Here is an 18,164-nt window from a genome sequence, read left to right as displayed (position 1 = left end):
ACTGTTAAACCCATTTTTTGCTATAAAGAGTTACTGTAGTGCTATGACTGAGTGAAAAAAAATTGAGGTGCAAGATCAGTAGGAGAGCCAAAGTCTATGAAATTTCATTTTCCTAGCAGGGAGCACGCACTATGAAAAAGTTGAATTATTGTGGTAGCACGATGACGTTACTTGCTGAGTTATGGATATACTGTCTGAGATCAGATGCCAACCTGAATGTATAAATAAGCCTTTTGTTTTGGTTCATCTTTTCTTTAATGGTGTTTATTCCATTTTAAAATAATAATTATTCATGCCTCCACAGCAAAGTGGAAAGCTATTACGTGATAGCTGAAGAATCTCTCCATATCTCAGGAAATCCTTTCTTGCTACATTTATTGTTGGGTTCTGACTTCTGTAAAACTCGTGAAGGAGTAATTAGAGTTGTCCTCTTGTCCTATTTAGCCAAATAGGAAAGAAACAGGAGACCTTCTGAAATATTTTAACATGATTTCAAAGTGATTTTGTTAAACACCCAGTAAAGATGAGAGAAGTAGCCTACGCTTTTAAGTTGAGAGCAAGACAAAGACGTGGTTGAGCTTAAATGTGCCTTTTAATATTAAAGAAAAAGAGGTAAAGAAGTGCAGAATCAGCTGGTTAAAAGTGAAAAAAGCATGGCTGTAATCTTACGTGCCAGCAGCAAGGACAAGTATCCAAGGTAGTGTTGGGAAATTGTTCTTGTTTTAGCCATGTGCTGGAGCAGAGGAACATATTAGGAGGAGAGGAGGAATATTCCTTAGATCTTTCTGTATGTCTTTTATATCTTTCTAATGAGGTTAATTTAAAGAAAAGAGTGAGGTTATCTCAGGTAAAATATGAATTTTATAATCACAACCATTGGTTTTATACGTAAGTGTATACATTTAAAACCAAACATCTTATTCAGTGCTAGCCTAATGTTAAGATTCCAAGCACAATCTCATACTCAGTTGCTTGGAAATATTCTAAAGTGTTATTTAGTTTAACATCTAATGGTTGGGCATCTCCTGGGATATTTTTTAACTGTTCAACTTTGTGCCAAGAGATTTCACCAGTGTTTGGATTATCAAGGCTGAGATGACGTTGTTTTGATTTTGCTTAAAATTGTAGTGATAATTCCTTGAAATGCTAGAGGTGTAGGGTATTTTTGACCTGGGTCTGTTTTTTATCTGAAGGTAGGGTATTTTTGACCTGGGTCTGGTTTTTTTTATTTTTCTCCTGAAGATCCACTCAAGTGTATGTAGGTAATAAACATTGCTTACTTCAGATGTTCAGGAGTTCAGCAGCTAAATGTTCTGAAGAGTCTTCCTGAGAATTTCCATTTCCTCTCTGGGAAATGGAGCCAGAACAGTTTGTGTATAAGAGAGTGGTGTGAAGGCTGTGACCTTGTGAGAAGGGGGAAAATACAGCGTAGGTAAGGAATAGAAGTAAAAAGCGAGGATTAAGCATTAAACCAAGAAACTGCTGTGACTTGGTGATGGGACTGGCAAGGAAGCTCCTCAGGGAAAATAAGTACTGTCTCTGAAAAGAATTTGTGAGTGGCTGTGAAAAGCCTGTGCAATGGAGCCTAGAGCTATTTAGGCTGAGAAATGTCATTTAGTCCCATGGATCAGGAGCACTGGAGAGGCAAGTCCTGCAAAAGGGGTCTGTTGGAGAGGCGGCATGAGCTGAAGAGTCCATTGAGCACGAGTTGGCTCTCCAGGAGCCAGCATTCCTTATTACCTCCTGCTTTAACCACGGCCAATCTGCCTTTCTAAGGAAGGAAGCGGGGAGGATAGATGCTGCTTCTACATTGCATGTGTTGAGTTTACAGTCCCAAAACCAACCTTACCATGTTTATTTGGCATATTACTTTTAGCTCAATTGATCTTCCAGCAGATGGTCTTCTCTTCAGAACTACTGCAAACATCATCAGTCCTATCACAAGGCACAACCCTTGTATGTGCACCTTAAACTCTGACTCCAGTGCCATGCTGAAGCCTTCAGAGGCATCCAGCCGGACACGCTAATAGGGATAACAAGCTTGACATTCAGCTTGTTTTGTCCCCGTACTTTTTCTCAGTTAAGAGTTCCTGCCACCGCACTTACATCCTAGCTTTTCTTCTGCCCTTATTCCTCCTTTTCTGTTTGTTCTAGCTTCTTTTTGACCGCTCTGTTACCCACTCGAGTGAAGAAAACATTTGCAAAGACGTGCTTGAAATACGGTATTCCTCAGGCAGACCAACGTTCCAGGCATTTCTTAGCTGTACTTTAAACAGTCCCGTTATAGTCAGAGATTCACGATCCGTTTTTAGTATGCTGGTTTAGTTATAAGGACACAGCCTGTAAAAAGCTTTGTTCCTCTCCTCTTTGTCTATAGTCTAAGATAATTGAAATACAGTCTGTTCTTGCATGGAGGCCAAATGAGCACATTAGCAGAGGCTCTAAATTTTTCATGTCATCAGCAACAAGCTGCATAAATTTCGTTTAATAAATTAATCTAGGATGCATAAATGTTTCCTTTGAACCATCCTAACACACAGATGAATGCCATTTGCGCAGAATATCTGAGGAATAGTTTCTTCAATCATCAACATCAACTTTTCACTTCACGATATAGCTAAAACTCACAAATGGGAAAAGGATATGAATTTAACCTCCGAGTAAAGAGTGGGTGGAAGTCTTCTTGCTGTACCGTTGCTGTTTACAGAATTGTTAACCAGACAGATGGGTATTTACACTGTCTCCTTCAGGCATCTAACTCGTGTGTGATTCAGAGTTAAAAGCCTGAGCTCCCTGTATAGTCAACAGAATCAGCTTTGGGGGCGAGGAGGGAGAGGGAAGACGATTCCAGGAACATAAATTGGTGCCTGCAGTAAATAGCAAGTCCGACTGCGAACGCCTGTGAAGTCGGTTCTCAGTGTTCAAAGAAGGTCGTTGGACAAACTCCGAATCCCTAAACAAAGACTGTGTACCAGAGCCTGCTACAAATAGGCATTTGCAGTGACTCAAAGTATGTTTGTTTGAAAGAAATAAGTCTGTTTGCAGACCGCATTGGCTTTACTGGAGCAGGTGGGCTGGGGAGGGGAGCGGGACCTCCTGGCATTCATCACGGGACTAAGTGGGGTTTAATCACAGGGATGCAACTTCATTTCCAGGATGTTGGTGATTTAAAACCAAATTACTCATGGCAGGAGGATTGGGAAGGTAGGAGGATTGAGGTGAAGTTTAAACTGTCTGTACTCAAAAATATTACAATTCTGGAAGGCCTTTGTAAGTAAAAACTTAAAGATCAGGTATATAATTTTATGTACATAGTGAGACCACTCAGGTACATTGTTGTAGAGGGGAGTACAGCTTGGGTGACCAGCTTGTCACTTTTAGAGAATTTCTTGCAGTTCTTAGTTTCCAGTTGAAATACAGTTATTAGTGGTTGATTATAAGGTGAAGTATAACAGGAAACATGGTTACGCCAATTAAATTATTGCAGCTGGCAATGAAGTAAAAAATAAAATGCATTCGCTATGCATGTGCATTCCCCTGTATGTACTTGCTACTTCGGTGGTAATAGGTGGTTCTGCACTGGTGTAATTTTCACTGTCCATTTGCCCTTGGCTCATTACAGCCCTTTTATCATGGGAGTACTTTGTGTTGCGAATTATAGCAAAATCTCAAAAAAAAAAAAAGTGTACTTTTAAATCCATTTAATTTTTCTGCTGCGAGGTAGTTCTGGTATGCTCTCTTGCCTTGCAGTGAAGATTCCTCTCTTCTGCCCAAAGTTATGCTAAGCCAGAACCCAGCATGATTAATACTCGATCCTCCAGCCTGTTATATCAGATTACTTTTAGAAGCAGTATATTTGCGGAGATGGGTAATCCCCATATCCTCATGAAACACGCACGTTTATTTATAGGCTTAGGAGCCAGAAAACGCTACATTTTACCAGAGTTGTTATTTGGGGATAGATCATGTGCTGTATGCTGTGCTGGGCAGAGGTGAGGGCTGGTTTTGAGCAGGGTAAAGATAATGAAGTCACCTGATTTACAAACACTCTGAAATGCTTATAAGATAGAATTGCAGCAAAACAGACGTGTTATGCGCACGCTGTACGAGTGAGCTCAGTTCAGTTCTTTGTCATGACGTGTGTAACTTACTGGTGGCTTCTCCAGCCCTCAGAAGTTCAGGCGTGCCAAAATAGCGCTAATAAAATCATCCTGCCATGCAAAGCTATATTTTATATAGGTGTTACTCACAATATTTCAGGAATTGTGGACATAAATTTACATGAATTTTCATACTTTGGTGTCAAATATTTATTGTAGCAGCTACATTTTTCAAAGAAGTAGTGAGCTAACTAATTTCCTTTCCCTCCTTTGGGGACTATAAAAAGAATTTCAAAGGCATACTTGTTCTTGAGAACAAGTCAAAATTGTTCTAAAATTGAAAAGCCTAAACTTAGTGTGTGATGTAAAAGCAAAAACTGGAGAGTAGAAGGTCTTGTCTATATTAGGGACTTTAAAAAAGGTATTTGCTGATGTTGATATTACAAGTATTTGGCTTCCGAAAATATCTTCTGCAATCAGCAGGCTATTTACTGTAGGTCTTTGTTCTTCAGATGTACAAACCGAACCAGTGCGAACAACGTCATGATTTTGTTTTAGGTCTTTATTAGATTGTCTCTCGTTTTAGCAGGTTGTTCTAGAGCACCTCCACATTAGGGTGCAGTTAAGTCTGCCTGTGTTAAAGGCCATCGCTCATAAGCAGCTGCGGTTGTCGGTGTCCTGCGTAGGATGGGCATGGACCACATTGCCAGATTTGTTCGGCAGTTTGTGTGTATTTATGCAGATGAATAAAAAAAAAAGACTGTCACAGTTCTTGGATTAATCTTTTTTAGCTTTTTGTTAAGAATTTTGTCTTCTTTTTAACATTCTTTTCTCTGCAAGAGTAAGGAAATATTGTTACATTTCAGTTAAAAGCAGAAATTTAAAAATAAATGGTGTAATTCTGGTGATGGCTTAGTAAATCAGCTGTTGGCTGTTGCCTTGAGTATGGTCTATCATACTGGTGTGGAAAGAAATAAAAAATGAAAGGTTCATATAAGGGGAGACCATAATTTTAAAATACTTGTGTTACTTGGTAATAACAGCATTTCATGGCAAGAACAGCTACATCAGGTCAGACAGTCCTTCTTGATTTAGTGTGCAGGCCATGGCTGGGGACAGGAACAGATGCGCAGGGAAGAGAGTAAGAGATTTTCATCTTTGGGAGGGCAAAATGAGGAAACATCTAAGCCACAATGAATACGATCTGATTATGGTAATAGGGTGCACACTATTATTTAACGAATGTTTCTTTTCAGTGTCTCCCCTAATTCCCATTGTGAAAATCATGTTGCTTGTCTGTCTGAAATGTATAGCACCTAAAACGGCCTGTCTTCTAGGCACTTGTATGCTGGATTTGAGGAGACATTTTAGTGTAATCTGATGAAGTACTAAGTGTCCGGGGTAGATGCAGAAAGATCTCAACGTGACACAATTTTTAAAGGAGGTGGTTTTGTTATATCATTCATAAAGGCTCTCTCTACCTCAAAGAGGAGACAGAATCCATACTGATTTATGAAGAATTAATATCGTTTTCATGCAGCTTCCTGTGATGAAGTCATCCTGGTGTTGCTGGAAAACAGCATGGTTGGGTTTTTTTCCCTTTTGTAGTATACATTAATTTTTTTTCCTAAAAAAAAAAAACAACCAACAACAATACAAGAATGGGAGAGGGAGGAGTGGAAGAGAAACTGTAGTGTTTGGCAGCAGTTCTGAGGAGAACAGGAGGTTCAGTGAGCGTTCACCAGTGCAGTCAAATAGCTACTCAGTCACTTCATGTTATTTGTACAGGAAAGCACATTGTGTTGGTAACAAACGTGGGGTACTTGTTAATATTCATTAGGGAAGATGGGTTTTCTGGGTCTTTGAACTTGAAGGAAGAAAATGCTCTCATCCCCATCCATTCTCTCTTCTCCAGTCTTTCCACCTCTGCTCCCTGCCAGAAATCTCTAAAAAGCAAAACAAAACCATCATGGGGCATACTTTGCTTTAAGTGGTGAGGGTTTTTTCTTCAACAAATTTGCCTTTTGTAAAGCGCTTCCCCGCACACTGCCATACTTCCTTTATCTTCCCACGTAGCCGCCGGGGGGACACCCCTCCTGCATGCAGGAGGACCGATCCCTTTTAGCTCTTTCCGGCTCCTAAATTCAAAAACATTGCATCTATAATATAAACGCTGTAGGTGAAGAGATTGCTAAATAAAACTGTAGTTACTTTGGTTGGGTAAACTGGTGTATCATGTAACTGGTCGAAGAAGCAGGATCCGTCCCTCGCCCCTTCCAGCACGCGTTCCCTGCTTGCTGCCAATTCTGGTCTTCAGTTATAGAAGTGACAACCTAAATAATTGAAGTTCCCCACAATAAACTGTCTTGCCCCGGACCTTACGTGGCGCAACCAGCTGAAAATCCAAGAATTAAGAAAAGAAAATGTTTGAATAAAAAGAACTCTCGTGTTGACATGATTTCTTTTTATTCAGGTCTGATTGATGAAAAACCACTAAACATTTTGTCCCATAACTCAGGCCAAGCCTTTACAATTATTTTAGGGAGGAAGAATTCTTTCATTTAGGTGCACTGGGGACACCGATAGCATCTGAAAAGAAACCAGTTTTGTACACAAACCTTGGGCAAAAACCTGACTTAAAGAACTTTGTGTAAGGATCCCAGGCCCAGTACAGATTATGTGTGCCTCCTGGCAGGGGTTAACTCCTTCGGGGACTTCAGATGTCTGTTAATGAGCTCTTTAGTATTATAAATAATGTAGATACATTAAACCGTAGAATATCACATCTCTTCTACTTGCTCCGTTTTCGGAAGGGTGCTCCCGGCCGCAGCATGGATGACATATTTTACTTTTCAACCCAGAAGACGCTGATCTGTAGTTTGAGAAAATGTGTTCTTTTTTACTTCGCTTCAAACTTTAAACCCAAAAGCCACGCAAACAGCTAATATTATTCCAGAATTCAATGCTACAGCTTTAAGATAAGGTGCCGGGGCGCTCTCGGCGCACACACAGCCGGCTCCTCCCGTTCGCTTTTTTTCTCACGCTGAAAATAACCCACCATATTCATGATAAGAGCATTTTTTTTTTTTTCTCCCCCCCGCCCCGAAATCCACCAAAACTGAAGAAAAATCCAAGTGACTGTTCTTAGCAGCTGTGTGGCCCGGAGTTCAGTGGGGAAGCGGCTTCCTGCCGTCCCTATTCATCACCTGCTTCAAAGGCAGCCTGGCTGCTCCAGTGTGCAGGCCAGGTAGGGTGCCATTGTGCGCAGGCGGGGAGGATTAGTATCAAAGCTGCGGCAACCAGGCCCTTGGTCTCGGGCTGCCATTCAGTCTAGCAGGGAGAGGCTAAGACTGGCCAAGGTCACAGCATCCAGTGTGGTGCGGACTGGGAAAGGATCCTGAGAATAGAGGGCTTCTTATGAAATCATGGTGCAAGCTTGCAGCACAGCAGGTGCCCTTCTGGAACACATACATCTGTTTATGTTGGGATAGCGTAGCTGACAACGGGATAATAGAGCTTTGTTTTTTATAATTTTCTTTTTTCTTTTTATTAAAAAAAAAAGACAACTGTATATACGACAGCGTTGAGGAATATTGAAGGAAGAGCTTTTGCTTTGGAAATCATAAAGAAACCTTTAAAAGATTTAATTGCTGGGGTGGGGGGGTTGTGTGTGTATACTTAAGCGAAGGGGAGAGCAGGCTGCTTATTAACCATTTAGGATCCTCAGCCCTGCTGATGAGCAGCAGCCGGATACGGGGGCACCGAACACAGAATGCGACAATGCAAGTTGGGTTTTTTTTGTGGTTTTTTTTTTTTTTTTTTTGTCCGCTCTGACATTTGTACTGACAAATTGGTTAAGGATGCGCTGGATTTGCTCGGTTGTCCCCATTGTTGGAATTGTCTGGAGGAATTCTGTCACGCTAACGGTGGCTTTTTAAAAGGTGAGGTAATAGTGACGTAAAAATAAAATTGCCAACTTGATGAAATTAAGGGGAAAATTAAGCTGTAGACGAGTTGTCATGACGACAAGGATGTTCTATTGATGAACTGTACTCCTCACTGTCCAATCAGATAGTGGAGCTGAAGCTGGAGCATGAACAGGAGAAGACGCACCTATTCCAGCAGCACAACGCAGAGAAGGACTGCCTGGTCCGAGACCATGAACGGGAAATCGAGAAACTGGAAAAACAGCTTCGCGCTGCCATGGCAGAGCACGAGAGTAAAACTCAAGAATGCAGGAAACGAGACGGACAGGTAACGATCAATAACGTTTGAAAGGCGTACGCTTATTAGAAAATGCTAATAATTAGTGTTTCCTGTTTGCCAGCATTGTTGGTGATGCACGCTGTGTGAGCATTTGCGAAACTGGCACGTAAACGTGATTTTGTTTTTCTTTTTTCTTTTTTTTTCCCCGCTTTCCCCCCTCCCTTCCCACTGCTGAATAGGGCTTTAACTGCAAAAACCACAGGTAGCCAGATTAAAAATCCCATGGTGCGCTATAACTCGGCCTATTTATAATCTTGTCTCATTTTCTTTCATGATGGATTTGTTTAAGAAAAAAAGGTATCTGTTCTTCTCCCCCCCAGCCCTCACACTCACCCCTCCTTTTCTCCTTCCTGGGCAAATCCGTATGAATTGTATCTGCTCCATTCGTGTGCTTTTTTTTTGTTTTAGATCTCTGCAGGTAACTCACAAATGGCTTTATTTCATTTTGTTCATGTCTTTTTGTTTCAGTTTTGTATTCTAGATTTGCATTGTGTGTTTGGCTACGTATGTCGGGTATTTGATAAGATGATGTGGGTTTGGGTTGCTTACCATCACGTTTCTTTTCCTACACACCCCTCCCATCCTCCATCTCCGTGGTCACTGTTGGAAGCCATTTGGCAGAATAACCCCCAGCTGGGGTAGCATTTGACTCTTCAAACTTCTGGATGAAATGCGCACTGTCAGCATGGAAAATGATCTTTATGAGTTTTCAGTTCAAAAAACATCTTATTGCATTTTTTCAATGTATTTTGTAAGAATGGCATGCTGTATTTTCCTAAGAGCCTATATTAAAAAGGCCTGCAATGTCAATATTGAAAAATCTAAGATGATTTTGTAGTTTAGAGAGTATTCAGAAAATAATCTTTACTAATCAGCATTAGAATTACTTATCGTGCATGGATTATTTTATACCAAAACTGGACACTTTGGTAAGGCACCTTTAACGACATATGTTTTCCGCGCACCACCGCCTTCCCTATGAGATGTAAGACTCTGACATTGAGGCGTTTTCACTTCACTTCCCTGTAGGCTAGGAGGCTGTGTCTTTTACTGGCAGCCATAATGTAGCTAAGTGAAATTGAATATTTAATTTTAAAATGAATTTTTCTTTTTGTTACCTTTGGATGACTCAGACTCTATCAAAATCTGCCTTAAGTAAGTCTGTTGGGAAAAAAACGGTTGGTTGGGGGAGGATGAGGGATATATTGCAGAGCCAGGACTTATTTCTCCATTTCCACCATTATGGTTTTCCAAGGAAAACAAGAGACACTTTTGTGAGAACACTTGGGAAGAGGATATTCAGATGGCTTCTGAAAAATTAAACTTTGCCCTTTATTCTCCTCTTTAATATAAGAGTGAACAAATATTGAAATTGTTGAAGGGATTGGTTTTTGTCTTTGCTTTTTTTTCTTTGGCCCAAGATAGATGCATCTTAACTATAAAGCTCTTTGTGAGTGCTTTTCAAAGTTGCGTCGTCCTCTCACCTGCATTCCTGGTGGCGTGTTTGCGTGCAAAGGCAGAGCTGAGGCACTCAGGTTAAAAAAACAGTTTGAGAATTATTTACAGAATTATTCTCTCTACACGCCAGCATTCATTACAATGACTGTATTGCTCTGTGTAACACTGAATACAAGATAGAGGAACTGCCTGGAGCAAATTCACAGAATCTGGGAGGTGTCTTGTAAGTGTATCACTTTTTAGTTCTGTTGTGGGTCACTTCTGGCAAAGACCGGAGCTCAAAGTTTGGATGTGCTTTCTGTTTGCAACGGCATATATAATGTTGCTACAGGTGCTATGTAAAAAACAGGAAATTATCGCAGCTATTAGGAAAAATCTGAACAGTCTGAATAGCAAAAACTTTGGCCTTTTTACAGGGCTTTTCATTGTAGTTTGGATATCGCTGTACAGTCATTAGAACATTGCTGCCATGAGAATGACATGTAAATCAGGGAAGAAAATGCGGTTGCCTTTGATTAGAAGAGCTGTTGTTTATTTAAATTCTAGTAAAATCTATCTGCTTCCAAGGATGCATATTTTTTCCATTTTGGAAAATAAATCGTTCTTCGTTCCTTCCTCTGGTCTTTATATTAGAATTCACTTTTGTCATTGCAGTGAGCTCAATAGACAATACTGGTGTTTCTTGTGGAATAATGGCACATATTTTTAATAACCTTTTTTAATCTTTGTTTACTAAAATACGTGTTTTGGACATCTGGCCTGACTAATGGCCAATGTCCTTTATGAAGCATTTGGTGGTCTCTTAACAAAGATTTCACAGTGATTTAATGAGTTTCCGTAGACATAGCTTTTTAAAAACCTGTTAAAATTGTACCATGTTTGACAGCGGTAATTTTTAGGACTGCTTTATATTACAGCGGAGGTGCTATGAGGCAGGAGAAGAGGCCATTTTGCTTCGCTAAATGAAAAGTAGATTTGCTGGGTATTTCAAAAAATTTAAATAATAATTAGTGCTAATCACATACAAGTAGCTTGGTTTGAAGGACCTATCTGTTCAGTGTTTGGTGAGTGATGTGAAAGCACCGTTATTAAAGGTATTCACTGTTATTCTTAAATCCTTTTCCATATCAAAGACTAGCAAATGTTTAAAATACGTATTTCTTACTATATTACTAAAGACAGCTGATTGAGTACTGCGGAACAATTTATAATGTTTCTGAAAAGATTAATTTCTTTTTTTATTGCATATCGAAGGTCTCTGCTTTCATATAGGTCTTCAGCTACTACAAAAGACAGTATACAACGTGGTTGGGTTTTATTCGGTTATGAATATATTAATGCTTTACTCAGAACTGAAGTATAAAAATTAAGCTTTCAGTGCATTGCCAGATTTTAATTAAATATAAAACCATGTTACTGCTTCTTTGAAATGTAAGTTTAATACATTTTCAGGAAAGGAACTTGATTTAAGTGGATGACCTTTTGTATTGCTGATGAATTTCTGGATAACAGTTGCATTCCACTTTAGCTCTTGGATTTATCCATTTCTAGGAGGCTTGCTTTGATTTTTTTCACCTAGGTTTTAATGCTTGGGGAGGAGTAAATTGACATGTAGGTCAATAAAAGTCAAAGCAGTACAAAGGCTTTTATACCATGCTGTGTTCTTGTAGTCTTTTAAATTCTGTACGTTTTCTATGGCCTGCCATAATATTGTTATTCTTTAAATAGTAGCTAATAATACAGGATTTTTTTTAAAGCAAAAGGTACTTTTGATTCACTACTTCTATTTAATTTAGATTTTTTTTATATATATATATTACCCGGATTATCTTTTTTAATGACCATTTTTAAGCTATAGTTTCATACGTTATTCTTTCCCCACCTCCCTAAAAATTCTAGCGCATACATTAGTTCACAAACCATAGAAACTCCTTGGATGATCAAGATCTTCCTTTTGTTTTAATAAAAACAGCCTGGCTACTGAATTGGTGGTTTTCTGAAGGAAGACTTCTGATTGCAGAGGATAATACAGCTGGTTTGTTTCTGCAAAATAAGATAGCAAGGTTAGGAGATTTTAATAACCTATGCCTGATGGGCTGTGGTGGCCGTGATGCCAGTTGTACCCTTATATTTTCCCTTTATCCTGTGAATGTCATTCTCTCCCCAGCATCTGACACGTGCCCTCAGCCAGCTCAGAGATTTTCATGTTCCAACTGCCATGCAAAGTTGGATCATTTTCATGCTTGTTCTTTGACCATTGACCTTTGAGCAAGAAGAAGAATAATGTAGAAGAATAATGGTGCTTTACGCTAAAGTGAAAGGAAAAAAAGTTTCCGTGAGGAAACTGGATTCTCTTTCCAGGTTCTGTTATGAGATAATTGGCAGGTCCACTGTTTTCATCCATTTGTAATTGGGTCAAGAGTAGCTTGAATGCTGAGGCACGTTTTGCCAGTATTTGTCACTGATGTTATGGTATTCCACTTTAACATAGACATGCTCTCAGAAGTGAGACTGCTTCAAAAGAAGATCACTGGTGTTTGGGGGGTGTCTTAGGGCTCTCGATAAACCATTACTGGCTGGGAAAGGAAAACCTCGAGCAGTTCTGAAGTCATGCGAGCGCACACGTTGGGAATGGAAGCTCCTATAAAAAAGAGCAGGCTGGAGGTGGTGGTGAGAAGTGTTAATAAGGTATTTTCCCGTGGCTGAAGTATCTCTCCTTTATCCTCTCTTGCTTTTTCCACTTCCCGTAATCCCCTTGGCCTTTACCTTTCCAGTTTGCTTTACCTTCTCAGAAATAGGCAGCTCCTTCCCTGGGGCCCAATGTATAGGGCATCCTTTCTTTCCTCTTCTGGCTTCTTCTCCTTGAAAATTTGCTTCTTTGCACTTGTAAACAGTAATCTTTCTGCAGCTGTTGCTTTGCACCTGGTTTTGTCTGAATTAATTCTGAGCCGTTTGAGCCTGTTGAGTTAACAATAAAAGGTTTATCTTGCCCCTGTGTATGTAGTCAGTCTGAAGTGGTACTGTGCCGATATGTCTGTGTGATGGAGAGCTGTATCAACTATTGACAAGAGAAAATACAGGTAAAAAAAAGTAATAGAAATACTATCTACTTGTGTAATGATAACTAAATACCCCAACACATGCACAGTTTCTGTCTGTGTATATATTTCTGTAGCAGTAACTTTTCAGTGCTATACTAATACGGAAGAATTTGGGAGCATTTGTTTCACAATAATAGACTTTCTTAAACTTTGACCTGAGAGACCCTGTTGTTACCATACAGGTAAATCACTGATCAACTCTTCTACTTCAGGTAATTGTTCTAATATCTCCAAACACCGGTTTCCACAGAGATGTTCTTCCAGTATTCGTGGAAGCAGTTTGCTTGATCGTGTCTGGAGGGTACAGATAGATGTAGCCTGTGAAACATTCAGATGTTGCTGGTGCTACTGAAGTCACTTCTGTGTACAATTTTGAGTAAACAAATTCTATGACTCATTTTTTCTTTGACTTCTTTTTGTTTTCTCAGTAGAAGATGTCTTTGGCATGAGAAGAAATGCATTGCTTGCTATGCAGGCTTTCTCTGCAGACAACCTAAATGATGGAGTTGCAATCTAAATATTTGTTTGTTGTGTTTTACTTGGAGAGTAGCTGTTGGGCTGACAGTCAGGCTTCTGTAGACAGACAGCCGTTCCCTTTTAGCCTTTCCTAAACAAAAGCTTTTCGCTATATTGCAGCATGTTTAATTTACCACCAATCAACCCAGGATAATGAACATGACTGTTGATGTAAAATATTTGAAGTACCAAATATTTGTTGCAGCAGTTGTGTGGCTTTCCTTGGTTGTTATTCATAGTCTGCTGACTCGGGGTTGGGAGGGATCCCATTGATGGGGAATATCTACTAAAATCAAGGATCTGATGATGGGCCCTATAGAGACATTCGAACTGGTCTTTAACTAATAGTATTGTTGTGAAGTTGAGAGTTCAGTGAAAGGGCCAAATGCACCAGTTCCTTGGGGAAACACTCAAATACTCTCCCCTATCGGGCACTGGTAATCAGCACAGCTAGCTTCAGCTGTACTTGAGTAAATGCAGAGGAGCTGTGGGAAGAATTTGCACTGCAGCATAGACATAAATCTTTAAGATTATAGGGAAACAGTGAGCCTTTGCTGTAGAACTGAAGCACACAGTCCAGGCCCAGGGTTCCCTCCTTCAAGCACCCCCATCAAGGTGAGGATCTGGGCCTCCTGTGCACCTTCCCCTTCCTTGCTCAGATGAAGCCACCTCGCCATGTTTGTTTTGCATCAAGCACGCTGCCTCTGGTCCCCGCTTCTAAGCTGCTGCTTCTGTTTGAGATGCCTTTCAAAAGACTGTTGAACAAGCTATAAACATCTGCCACTTCCTCGCTTAATGCAACCATCAAAGTGTTCTTGTGCTGTAATGGGTGATCATCTATGATCTCTTCCATGTTTTTCATTCAGTCTCACTTTTTACAATAGGACTGAAATTAGACAGAGAGGAATTCAGTGTAGGAGGTGTGACGTTATTTACTCCTCTGTCCTTTTACACTTCAGGCTGTTCAACATTTGAAATATTTACTAAAGAGGTTTTTGGTAGCCATACATGATGGTGCATAAATTATCATTTTCTGATTAAAAATGTTAAGTTAGCTAAGGAGAGAACTGACATTTTGTGCTGTCTACAGTGTATGTAAAAGAGAAAGCAGTTGCCATAGAAACTAGCTCATCACATGATACGAACTCTGATTCCAAGAGGAGTTCTTTTCAGCAAAAAGGAATTTATACAATATGAAATTGAATATATATGGTAGTTGTTTTTACACTGTAATCAACATTTTCTATTCATTGTTTATTTTAATTTTAAATATTGGCAACTGAAAAGGTGGAGTATGTGATTTCACTTGCGCAGGAGCAGAGTGTATATCAATATGGCATTAATTTTATTTTCTCTCAATACTCCTTGTTTAGGAAAAAGTTACTATTCACTGCACAAACATTGATAAATATAGAATAGTTTCTCTGAGAAAAAGTAAGATCAGCCTTGCTCATCTGCAGGGTAAAGGATCTTTACACCAGTTTTTAACACATGCACTAGGTGTGGCTTTGCATCTAGGGTTTGTGTGTGGTGGTTACAATGGATATTTAACACTAATAGACAATATGCTATACATAATGTGAAATTACTTTTAAAATTGAAGTTATATAAAGGAATACTGAAGTAATAAATGATCAAGCACGTTAGTAAACACAGAGCAGGTGGTAGTAACTGTAGTGTTTGAGATGGTGTAACATAATGTCTAAGCAGAGGCAAAAATACTGTGTTTCTCTTCTGCAGAAGTGGTCAACTTACGATGTAAGCTCTTGATTTTGAAATAAAAGGAGCATGCGCTTTCTCTTTGAAGTTCAGTGTATGGCAAAGGCAGACTCGAAAGTTGCTTATTGATATTACTTCCAAGTGTAAGAGTCAAAATCTTCTCTTTTGAATGTAGTTTCTCTGATATTAGATTGTCCCAAATATTACTACTCAACTTGTGGTTTGGTAAATGTCTGCTGTACGGAGGGGCTGCTTACTCACAACATTCTTTGTTAATGTTTTTAGTTCTTTTGAAAATCGCTTTTTAGAGTTATAATTTGCTAGAGAGAGTTGTTGAATAGAAGGAATTTGACTTCTCCCAATCCATAGAACAAGAACAGCAATTTGGAAAACAGCAGCAATATCTACTTCAAACATTCCGCTGAATGGCTGAAGGGACATGCTCTAATAGGAGATCAGGAGTCACACTGAAGTCTTTCACAGCATCATAGAACAATTTGGTTTGGAAGGACCTCTGGAGGTCATCACATCCAACCTTCTGCTCAAAGCAGGTCTAACATCAAAATTACATCATGTTGCTTAGGGCCAAGTCCAACTGAGTTTTGAAAATCTGCAATGATGGAGATTTCACAACCTCCCTGAGCAACCTACTCCAGTGCCTTACTAATCTATTGTGCAATTTCTTTTCCTGTATGTCCAGTTTGAATGTCTGTTGTAACAATTTGGATCTGTAGCTTCTTGTCCTTTCACTGCCACCTTCAAGAGTCTGCCTCTGTCTTCTCTACAATTTCTCTCTTCAGTTAGTTGAAGACAGCAATTAGAATCCTTTTTAGTCTTCTGTTCTCCAGGCTGAACAAACCCAGTTGTTTGAGCTTCTGGAAGGTCCTAGTGGCCCATTGCTCCAGCTCGCAGAGTTTGAGGTACCTGTGAATGGCAACCCTGCTCTACAGCATACTGACTGCTTCCCCCCAAGAGATGTCGTCTGCAGTATCGCACAGGGTTCATTGTGTCCTACCATCAAGGTCACTGATGGAGATGTTGGGCTGTGTCAGCTCCATTTGACCTTTGAGAAATGCCACTTATAGCTGGTTGCCTGTTGACTCCTGTTCTTCAAACCCAGTGGTGCAGTGAGTTCTGTGCTCATGTTGTAGTGCACCCATCCAGTCTATGTCTCTTCAGTTTGACTATACAGATGCGATAAAAGTCTGTATCAAAAGCCTTGCTAAAGTCAAGATAAAAGACTGATAATTACCACCTTTCCACAGAGTCAGCCATTTCATTGTAGAAGACAGTGTGGTCAAGCATGATTTGCCCTTGGTATATCCAGGTTGGGTGTTCCCAGTGACCCTTTTATTCCTCACGTGCCTGGAAATTAATTTCCTGGAGTTTTACTCTATAATTTTTCCAGGGATGGAGGTTAGGGTGTCCTGTCTATGACTACCCACTAAGGTGCTAGGTATTGCAAATTAAGTAGTTAATTTTTTTAGACTGTGCTTTTTTTTCTTGTCCCTGCTTTTAGAGAAAGATTATCCAAAATCAATTCAGTCTCTCTTCCTTAGGTCAGCAGATGTTAATTCCATCCACTCACTGCCACCATAAATCAAGATTTGAACGGTAGTCTAGCTGTTAAATGATTTATCTGATAGGAGAGATTTTATGATCCATTCAGTTCCTCAATTCAAAGGTATTATAAATACCAAATGAAAGAATGAAACACTAGAAGAGAAATTATGACAATCTGTAGTTTGGAATGTTAACACCACTTGTTTTGGCAGTATTACTGGTCTTAAAACAATAGGATCCATATGGATGCTAATTTTCCCAATTTTGAGTAATAAATACAACCTCTTTATGGTTTAAGTAATGGCATTACTCAATACCACTGCAGGGTCCAGTAGATGGTTTCATGATGAGGTAATAAATAGCAATTTTGGGGAGCTGATTATTTGTATTTTTCTTTTATGTGGTTTATGATGGGGGAAGAAGAAATCACAAAACCAGTGAAAAGCCTTGCCCTCTCCTGTAGCTGACATACTTTGGCTGAAGATACGTCAGCTGAGAAATATGAGACCATCCATAAAGCTCGGCATGCTCCCACATTAAAGTGTTACAGAGAAACCTTCAAGTGGAAAACCAGTAGCAAATTGCAGCTGAGATGCTTATGGCATACTGCACTGTCCTGGGCGCCCTACCGCTGCTCTGCTTATTCCTCCGTATATTGCTTTAGTTGGGAACAAAAACGGAAGACTTCTCTGGTTTTCCTCTATTTCATAAGACAGGAGCTCTGAGGGGAAACAAAACCCAAACCCCACAATGGGTTATCTGCGGATCTGAAGATGATGTTATTGGCACAGACACCAGGCCGAGTGCTTTACAGTTAAACATCTCTGCAGCTGTTTGCCCACTGGCCCAACCCTGCTGTAGCAACTCTTCGAAGTCTCTGTTTCTGCCTCAGATGTTAGGAATTTGCTAACCCATCAGCTGGAGGGGTAGCCAAGTGCTCTGCACTCTTTTAGCACCGCTCCTCACGCCAGTGCTGCGCTCAGCGTGTGCTCCCAACTCCCTCTCCTTGTTTCAGCTCCAGGAGGCAGTTTCTGCTCCACCCCTTCCAAGCTGCTCGATCTCTTTTTCTACCAAAGCACTGTCTCTTGGCAAGCCCCGCCACGTGAGGTGTAGGCTTAGTTTTGTCCTGCCAGTTCTGAGCAGTGAGTAACAAATACGTTCCAGTGAAGGCCTCCTGACCGGGCTCCGTGGGACATGCAAACCAAAGAAATGAGGCAACTCTGCGCAATGCGAGGAATCCTGTTGGACCTGGGTGGTGGAGCCTGTCAGTCGCTGGTCTTGTGCTCTGGTCAGCCCCGCTGTGATCCATCTCCTCAGGGAAGTCAGCTCAGAAGAGACCATTGCCTGCCTCCTTTTCTGAACTGGGACTCTGCAGTTGGTCCTCGGGCAGGACCAGCTGCCCTGCCAGAGCCCTTGGAGGGCCCACGTAGTCTTTTGTATT

The 18,164-nt window shown here is 40.3% G+C and overlaps 1 protein-coding gene across 9 annotated transcripts in view; it reads left to right on the top strand.

Annotated features, from left to right (window-relative positions):
* Positions 1-18,164, top strand: part of CEP112 (centrosomal protein 112) — a 173,385-nt gene that overhangs the window by 74,488 nt on the left and 80,733 nt on the right. For all 9 annotated transcript variants that reach the window (XR_012663397.1, XR_012663398.1, XM_075111460.1 and 6 more), the window contains one exon: positions 8,172-8,354. Coding sequence is in view for 7 of the 9 variants with exons in the window: in XM_075111460.1 (XP_074967561.1) it covers positions 8,172-8,354 (183 nt within the window). In the remaining 2 variants the exon portion in view is untranslated. The remainder of the gene's footprint in view (positions 1-8,171; positions 8,355-18,164) is intronic.

Source organism: Phalacrocorax aristotelis, chromosome 16 (assembly GCF_949628215.1).
Source record: "Phalacrocorax aristotelis chromosome 16, bGulAri2.1, whole genome shotgun sequence".
NCBI lineage: Eukaryota > Metazoa > Chordata > Aves > Suliformes > Phalacrocoracidae > Phalacrocorax > Phalacrocorax aristotelis.
The sequence above is the reverse complement of the archived record's forward strand: the minus strand, read 5'-3'. Positions and strand labels throughout refer to the sequence as shown.